This window comes from Pelodiscus sinensis, chromosome 3 (assembly GCF_049634645.1).
Source record: "Pelodiscus sinensis isolate JC-2024 chromosome 3, ASM4963464v1, whole genome shotgun sequence".
Classification (NCBI taxonomy): Eukaryota; Metazoa; Chordata; order Testudines; family Trionychidae; genus Pelodiscus; species Pelodiscus sinensis.
The window spans coordinates 198,145,542-198,154,457 of NC_134713.1; the positions used below are offsets into that span (position 1 = coordinate 198,145,542).

The window sequence follows — 8,916 nt, forward strand, 5'->3', positions numbered from 1 at the left end:
GTTTCAGGCCTCCTGACTGGGGCTGAAGCCCGTAGGCTTTGGCTTTGTCTCGTTTCCACCACCACCCACGACAGTGGGGCTTTGGCCCTTCCACACGGGGCAGCCAGTTTGGGAAGGCTGAGGCGTCAGTTCCCACTGCTGGGGTTAGGTAGTAATTCTGGTTGTCAGAAGGGAGTGGCGGTGCAATGATGTTTGAGAACCTGGGACTATATGATAAAGATAAGGAGAGCGTGGCATCTGTGCTGCCTTGTCCGTGTTGACATTTACTGGCCATGACTAGGCAACCACGGTGATCATTTCCAAACATGATTTGCTAGCTCTAGTCAGTGTCTGCTGATTCAGCGAATGTTGCATGATCATGAGCAACATTTACACACATCGCTTTTCACCCTCACCAGCACAAATCCTACAGTCTACTCCAGTGTCTCCAGCTTTGCCTGAGGATTGCAGGAACTGGTGTATATAGGGGGAAACTGAGGCACAGCGCTCCCCCCCCCCCCCCAAGGATCATGGTGTCAGAGCTGGGGCTGAAATTCACATCTCCCAGCCTTGTTCTCAGACTACAAGATCACACCCTTCCTCAGTTCAGCAGTGTGTGCATCCCTTGGATTCAGGATGGCATTTTCTCCGGCTGAAGTCCAGAGGGGAAAAGACGATTACTCACCTTCTCCTAAGTGTTGTTCTTCGAGGTGTGTTTTCCATGCCCATTGCAATCAGATAGATGTGTGTGCATGCGTACAGCAGCCGGAAGCTTTGTCCCCTGGCAGTGTCTGTTGGGTCATTCAGGGCACCCCCTGGAGTAGTTCGATAGAGGGCCCTGCCGACCTGCCAGCCACTCAGCTCCAGCAGAGGGGAGGGAGGGTGGGTATCGGAAGGGCCATGAAGAACATCTTGGAGAACAAATTATGAGAAGGTGAGCAACCGTTTTTTCTTCGTCCAGTGCTTGTGTGTGTCAATTCCAATCAGGTCACACCCAAGCCTAAGTCCTGGAGGCAGGGCAGAGTTCAGGGTCCACTGAGTGGAGTACTGCTTTACCAAAGTCCTGTCCCCTCTGGCCTGCTGGATAATTGCAGAATGAACAGCGACAGTACGTCTGGAGGCCCGCATCGCCACTCTGCATACCCTGGGTGGGACCCTGCCTCAAGAACTCTGCGGAAGCGGCATGCACCTCTGCTAGGTTATAGCACTGCAGGGCACGATCTAGGATGAAATTCACTGAAGGGAGACTGAGGGACCTTTCATTCTGGCTGCAACAGCCACAAACAATTGAATGGATTTCCACAAGAGTTTTGTTCTTTCAATGTAAAAGGCCAGCACTGTGCGAACACCCAACAATTGAGCTGGTGCTCCCTGCCGCTTGTGTGCAGCTCAGGACAGAACATTGGGAGGAAGACGTCCTGGTTGATGTCAAACAGAGACGAACTTCAGGAAAAACGCTGGGAGTGGCCTGAGCTGATTTTTGTCTATACAGAACACAGGGTACGTCTGTCCTGGCTGAGGTTATCACCACCAAAACCACCACCTTGTGGAAGAGGTAAAGCAGAACAAGTCAGAGTGGTTCAAAGGGTGGCATCACTAGTCTAGAAAGGACTAGACTGAAGTCCGAGGCCGAAATCAGCTGTGGGATACGTGGGCAGAGCCTGCCAAGACCTTTCAGGAAATGGCTGACCATAGGGCTGGCTGTGCCGACGTGGAAGGGAGAAATGGCGGCTAAGTAGGCCTTTACGGATGAAATGGACAATACCTGCTGCTTAAGATGGAGAAGATGGTCTGGTAGAAGTGGAATAAACACAAGCATCAGAGACGGACACTGTTGCACCCACCAGACTGAAAATCTCTTCCACTTGGCCAGGTAGGTAGCCCTGGGCGAGGGTTTCCTACTGACAACAAGGACTTGTCTGACTGGGTCTAAGCAGGAGACCATCAGGTTCAGCCTTGGAGCTTCCAGCTGTGAGGCGCAGTGACTCGATGTCTGGGTGATTCTGAGTGATCAGGCCCACGAAGAGGGGTAAGGTGACTGGGGCTCCCACGGACATTCCCAGGAGAGATGTGTACCAGTGCTGGCAGCGCCAAGCTGGAGCTCTCAATAGCACCAAAGCTTGTTCCCTCTGAACCTTGAGGAGCACTCTGAACAAAAGGGAGGAGAAATGGCTTCCCATAGTCACCCAGGGGATAGAGTCCAGCCCTAGCCCAGCTGCGGTGGCCAATTCACAGCAAGATTTACCTGGTGTTGCTCCGGTCCTTAATGTGATGAATTTTGGGTTTTTGGAAAATAAAACGTAAATGTCCATGCTGCATTTGACGTAGTGGGCTGGGTGAGGGGCTCACGATGCAGGCCGCCCCCGGGAGAGAGGACAGTCCTAGCCCTCTCATCGCAGCAGCCTGGGGCCAGGTGAGAAGCGCCAGGCTATGGCGCTGCAGGGGAGGGGAGCATGTCCTCCAGCTGAGCAGGTCCAGGTTTGCTTGCCCCTGTGCTCCCCAGCCAGAGTGAGGGATGCAGCAAACTGGCGCTTGCCCCTCCTCCCCGATGAAGGGGAACAGCCAGCAGTGCTCCTGTGCAAATCGGGGAAGCCTCAGCTCTCCACCCTCAGTAAAGGACTCGTGAGGTGGGAGGCCTAGAGCTGGGGCTGATCCAGGAGGGCGGAAGGGCTCCCAGCCAGCCCGGCCCGGCCTAGTGCTTCTGTCTCTCTGCTTCTCAGTAAACCATACAGAAGTCTCATTCCAGGCTGTCACATGACAGTCCTATGTGGGTCCTGCAGCTTAGCAGGCCTGGGATGGAAGTTTCCATCCCTGCTGTACCCAGCTTAGCAGAGCCTGGGACCCTGCAAGCGCAACAGCAGCTGGGCGTTATCAGTTCTCCCCAGGCCTTGAGCAGCAAACAGGTCTGACCTCGGTCTCAGCCCATGATAGTAATAAGAATGGCGCTGGGCCAGGGACGTGCACATCTGGTAAACAGCCAGAGTCCAACACCTGCCCGGGGTCCCGCCCCTCGGGGGGTTCCACCAGGGACCTTTTCCCTCGCAAGGTGCCCTGGGTCCCCCAGCTGGAGCCACGTCCACTGCGGCCTGGTGCGAGGTGACTGGAACGGAACTCCCTGCAGACCTGGCGGGGCGTAAGCATTTCCAAGTGCCTGTTGCTCATTAATATGGATTGCTTTGCCTATGCTAATTATTTGGATTAGCTTGCAGTAGTTGTGCACTTGCCAGTATTAGCCTGTAACGGTAGTGCGGTGGTGAGATTTGTATTTTGTAGCAGCTGGGTAATCATTTGGCAGTATTGCATTTGTCTTTGTAGTAAGATTAATAAAAGCAACTATCTATCCACAACCCTGTTAGGCACAATGCCCCTGTGACTTGACACAGGCATATCCCATTTTCCTGGCACAACCAAACCTTTACCTCGCTTTAAACTAGGATCAGAGGAAGCTGCATACTGAATTTGGTGGTGCTAGCTCTTTCTGTTTGGGAGGAGTTCTCAAACACAGACTGACAGACAGACTCTCGGAAATACATACTAGATTAGGGGCAGATTTTACCCATAGTAAAAACTGATTGGAATACATTGCAGGGATTGTGTCTTTTAGTTGCACAGATCTGAAAGCTCATTGCAAAACAAGGCAATATGAGTCTGATCAGAAAGCCACTGAGAAAGTGTCAACAAGGAGCAATGGGCTCAAGTTGTGGTGGGAGAGGACCAGGTTGGATATTAGGAAAAACTATTTCACTAGGAGGGTGGTGAAGCGCTGGGCTGGGTTACCTAGGGAAGTAGTGGAGTCTCCATCCCTAGAGGTGTTTAAGTCTCGGCTTGACAAAACCCTGGCTGGGTTGATTTTGTTGGAATTGGTCCTGCCTAGAGCAGGGGGCTGGAATTGATGACCTCCTGGGGTCTCTTCCAGTTCTATGGTTCTATGAACTTTCAATGTACAGAAAGCTTGTCCTCAAACATCAATGGCTCAGGGCTGAAGTGCACTAAAATCAACTGCTTGCTTAACAGGCTGCTGCTCATTGAAAACCAAGAAGATCAGAATCAGAATGACCATGAACAGAGGTACCTTGTCAAATCCTTTGTTCCCTCCATGCAGGCTGTTGGGTGGGTTATTGAGGGCCAACTGATACTCTTGTCCTTCCACAGTGAATTTCCCATTAGCAATTCTGTTAGCAACTCGCCCAATCACGGCTCCAAAATAGGGATGTTTGTTGACGTAACCTAACAAAAATAAATGAGTCAGCATTGAAAACATAGTTCTAGTTTGATCCTGATCTCTAAGGCCAGGCAGATGGAACAGAGGGTATGTCTACACTGCATTCCTCTTTCGAGAGAGGAATGCAAATGCAGCTGAGTGAAATTGCAAATGAAGCGTGGATTTGAATTTCCCATGCTTCATTTGCATAATCGCGTCTGCCCGCTATTTCGAAATACCCTATTTCGAGATAAAAAACGCATTGTAGACATGGTTATTTAAAAAAAAACCCTTCTTTTGAAATAATTGTTAAGCCTCGTTTTTTAAGTAACGGTTCTTTCGAAAGAAGGGGTTTCTTTCAAAATAACTGCATCTACACAGTGTTTTTTTTATCTCTAAATAGGGTATTTCAAAATAGCGGCTGGATGTGATTATGCAAATGAAGCACGGGAAATACAAATCCGCGCTTCATTTGCAATTTCGCTTGGCTGCATTTGCATTCCTCTCTCGAAATAGAATGCAGTGCAGACATACCCTCAGAGACTGGGGTGGGAAAACCAGTCCTGGCAATAAGACAAGGGTCCTATTGTAAGAAAGAAAACTTAGAATGTATCTGCAGGTCTCCATTTGTTCACAGATTTGAATTCTAGACGGCACCTCCAACTGCACACCCATTTCCATCACCCCTGCACCTTCCAGAATTATGGGAGTGCTTCATTCCTCAGAATTCATGGCCCTAGAACAAGCAACTGTGGAGGTCTGAAGATCCCTTTACGAGAACATTTGCCCTAACAGAAAAAACAGGATGTTTGTGTTAAAAACGCAGGAAATGGAGAGCTCAGGAGACACTTCCCATTCAGTGTAGCCATTTGAAGCGCTAGGCTGACATTAGCCACAAGGCAGCCCTTCCTGCTAAGTACCATGGAGGTGAGGTGTTTTCTACTCACCTCTCACCCCCAAAAAAAATTCTGCTGCGAGTGGCTTGCTCAGCATCCCACAGGCAAGCTGTGCGAGAGACCAGGACATGCACTGTCACCAAATATACACCCCCAGACTTTACCCAGACTCTAAACTGGCAGGCCAATTTTTAAGCCACTCTAACTATGCATGTGGATTTCAGAGAGGTTAGAAAATCAGAACCTGTACAGAAAGCAGCATAGTAACAAATATACCCTATCAGCCAGAGAAATCAAACCAGCTCATCCAAATCTACTCCATTCCTCAGACAAAAAACAAAACCAGATTAATATGTGGTCTCCATTCTGCTCCCAGATTCTCCACTGAGAATGCAGAGCAGAATTTGGCCTCCTGCTTTCCTGCAAATTTGAGAAACAACAAGGAGGAAATGCATCAATAAAAACAGCCTGGTGTGTGTTTGCCAGGGAGCTGCCAGCAGTACAGAGTGTGGGTTCCCTGTTGGAGCTCAACGAGCATTCAAAGTGCTTCATCATTCTGAGGAGAGCTCATGGTCCCCGTGTGACAGCGGGTGCACTCTGCCCTCAGCTGTCACTTCATGATGCTCCAAGTAGCTCATATAATTTCCTTAAAAACAGGAAGACAGCACCCATTTGCCATCCGACAGTGACTGAGCGGCTGCTTGTTGCAGGACTGCATGCCTAGCTCAGATCTCCTTAAAGTAGTGTGTGGCCTAGGGATGCTAAGGACTAGTGGACTATCCAATAAGCAAATGCTTATCAGATAGTCAGTCGACTAGTCGCTCCCTTCCCCCCGCTTGCTGCCTCTCAAAAGAAGCAGCAACCAGGGAGGGAGGGGGAAAGGAGCAGGGTACTTCAAAGCAGCAGCTCCACATGGAGCCTGGGGTCTTCTCAGGCCTCTGCCCTCCACAGTGCTGTCCCTCCTCTTCATACAAAGCACAACTGCTTGCAGCACTTGCCGGCTGCTCCCTCTAAGCATCTCCACCTGCTCCTCTCTCTCCACATTGTGGTCACGCTACTCATCTTCACTTCACAAGTCTCTGACTCTGCCCGGTCTGCATGCCCACTCCCACCTCTTGTCCACCAACCCTGCCTGCTCTGCTGCACCAATGCCGCCAGTCTCCACAACCTCCGTATCAGTTCTCACATAGCGTCCATCCTGCCAACTGATCCGTAAGTGCCTAACATGTATGGAATCTCCCTCTCTGGAGATATTTAAGAACAGGTTAGATAGACATCTGTCAGGGATGGTGTAGACGGAGCTTGGTCCTGCCTTGAGGGCAGGGGGCTGGACTCGATGACCTCTCGAGGTCCCTTCCAGTCCTATGATTCTATGATTATACGGATGACCCTAGTGCCTAGGAGCCCTAGCCACGGACCTGACCCCACTGTGCTAGGTGCTGTACAAACAGAACAAAACCATGGTCCCTGCCCCATTTTCAAGTTTTGCGAGCCTGACTGATCTTGCGTGCACAGGTCTGTAAACCAGGAGCAAATCCAGTGGCACTGAGCACCCCTGAGCCAAGTAAGGGTCATAGACTGGGTAAGGACTATCCCAGTTTGAGCTTGTACAGCACCTAGCACAATTTGTTTACATTTCTCTTATAGCTCCTGTCACCATATGTCACCAGATCCTCACAGCTCTGTCATCAGGCAAGGCAGGGCACCTATCCTGCTCTACAGGTAGGAAACTGAAGCACAGAGAAATTAAGCGACTTCGCCAATGTCACAAAATGAGTTTGAGAGAGAGCAGGGACTGAACTCAGAATTGCTGAAGTCTCAGCGTGGTGCCCTGGGCATTAGCCCATCCTTCCTCTTGAGGTTCCATTCCTGACTAGGGCCCCTAGGTGCTACAGTTAAACAAAACTCCACTAACTTATCTCATGGTCAGAACAACGACCATATGGGTCAGGCCAACGGCCCACCTCGCCTAGTACTCTGTCCCTGACAGCGGTCAGTGCCAGCGGCTTCAGAGACAGCAAAGAGAACAGGGTGGTTTTGAATGTTCCACTTCTATTGTCCAGCTCCAGCTTCTGACAGCTGGAGATTTAGGCACACACCGTGCATGCAGTCAGGACCCTGACCATCTGGACCCTTCCTCTGGGAACTTTCTAATTCTTTTGTGAACCCAGTTATACGTCTGGTCTTCACAACGTCCCCTGGCAACAAGCTCCACGAATTGACTGTGTGTTGTTTGATGTACTGTACTTCTTTACACTTGCTTTAAACCAGCTGTCTAGTCATTTCATTGGCAATCCCGTTCTCCCGATCCGTCAACACTTCATGATACAGACCTCTGTCCCACACCCACTGTAGGCCCCCCTTTCCTGCCTGTGCTGCCCCACAAGCTAGAAGGAAAGTTTCCTGCTCTTGGGATGGGGATTCTGTGACTTATGGTGCTGCTCCTGCAGCAAACGGCAACTTGCAGCCCTCCTGCCCCGGCCCTCTGGAAGAGAAGCCGTTCCCTTGCCTTGCAGAGTGCGGTGGATGGGGGACAGCCAGGCTGGGACGGGGCAGGGTTCGCACTCCTGTGCGCTGCAGCAGAGGCCTACCCTGGGCAAGCTGGGAAAAACGGCAGCTCAGGGACAGGCGCCTCAGAAAAGGATCCGAGAGAAAACAACCGAGACGCTGAGTCACTGATACTGGCTTTGAAGAATGGATCGAAACCCACCTGCCAAACGATCGAAGCCCAGAACAACGTCCAAGGGGCTCCCATCCCTGCCTCGGGTCTCCAGGGCAGTGATCGTACAGCCCCAGGAGATAACCTCCACTTTCACACGCTCTGATTTCAGCACAAACTTTTCCACGGCCCCGCCTCCTTCCTCCGGGGGCAAGCGTCCGAACGGCTCGCTCGCCACCTCGGTCATGGCCCCTGGAAAACAAGAGGGAAGGCGCAGCAGCGAGCTGAGCACGCAGGGCAGGGCTCGGAGCAGGAAACCACGGGGCCCTGCCCAGGCAGAGCGGCTGCCGGGGAACGGGACCGACGCCCCGGCCCGCTCCTCGGCAGCCGCACCGTGGGGCGGCACCTCACCTGCAGCGCGACTAGCAGCCGCTCCCCGCTCCGCAGGACGCTCGGGCCGGCGTGCGCTGGCGGACAGCATGCTGGGACGCGGAGGCTGCGCTCCTGCGTGCTGGGACCTGTAGTTCGGGGAGCGGAGCGGGCCCACCAGGAAGAGGCGGCCGAGCTCAGCGCACTGGCCTTCGGCCTTCAGGCGTTCGGGGCGCGCTCGGATCGCCTGGCCAAGTTTCCTCCGCAGCCAGGGCGCCTAGAGCCTTACGGCTGTTTTCAGAGGACGCTGAGGTTCTGCCTGGGGCGCTGGGGTGTCAGAGTCCCCGTCGGGCTGGACTCTCAGGTTGTGTGCCCATTGGCTGTGCGTGGAAGCCTAGGCGCTGGAGACCGCCCTGGGGATACTCCGCATGGCTTTCACGTGCGGGAGAGCATCCAGCAGTAATGGGGCTTTGTATGATCTCTGGAGGTAAGGCCGGTATTTCACTGATGCAGTTTTATCACCTGTTTCTATTTCCAGCTGGACCATCCCCAGGATCCTGAACTTTGATTAGCCACGTGGGAGCAGGGATGAAGCTGCCCAGCTGTCCAAGGAGGCACCTGGGCACTAGCTGCCCAGCTTTCTTGTAATTTTGCAGCAGCCAACAGCTGATGTTAGGGAGGAGGTGTCTACAAAGACCTGACTACACTGCTGTAAGTCTTACCCCTCATGGAGGTGGAGTAATTATGTCAATACAGTAGGGCACCTACATGGGCAGGAGGAAGACATTACTGTCAACACTGAAGCCTTGTCT

General features: G+C 52.2%; 1 protein-coding gene across 2 annotated transcripts in view; it reads right to left on the minus strand.

Moving 5' to 3' along the window:
* GALM (galactose mutarotase) overlaps positions 1–8,448 on the minus strand; it is a 33,618-nt gene extending 25,170 nt beyond the window's left edge. The window contains exons 1-3 of one of the 2 annotated variants that reach the window (XM_075925833.1): positions 8,147–8,448; positions 7,787–7,987; positions 4,052–4,206 (exon numbers count right to left, since the gene is read on the minus strand). In XM_075925833.1, coding sequence (XP_075781948.1) covers positions 4,052–4,206; positions 7,787–7,987; positions 8,147–8,216 — 426 coding nt within the window. In that variant the 5' untranslated portion in view covers positions 8,217–8,448. Of the gene's footprint in view, positions 1–4,051; positions 4,207–7,786 lie in introns of both variants that reach the window. The other variant, XM_006112620.4, reaches the window with a different exon arrangement.
* Between the last annotated feature and the right edge of the window lie 468 nt (positions 8,449–8,916).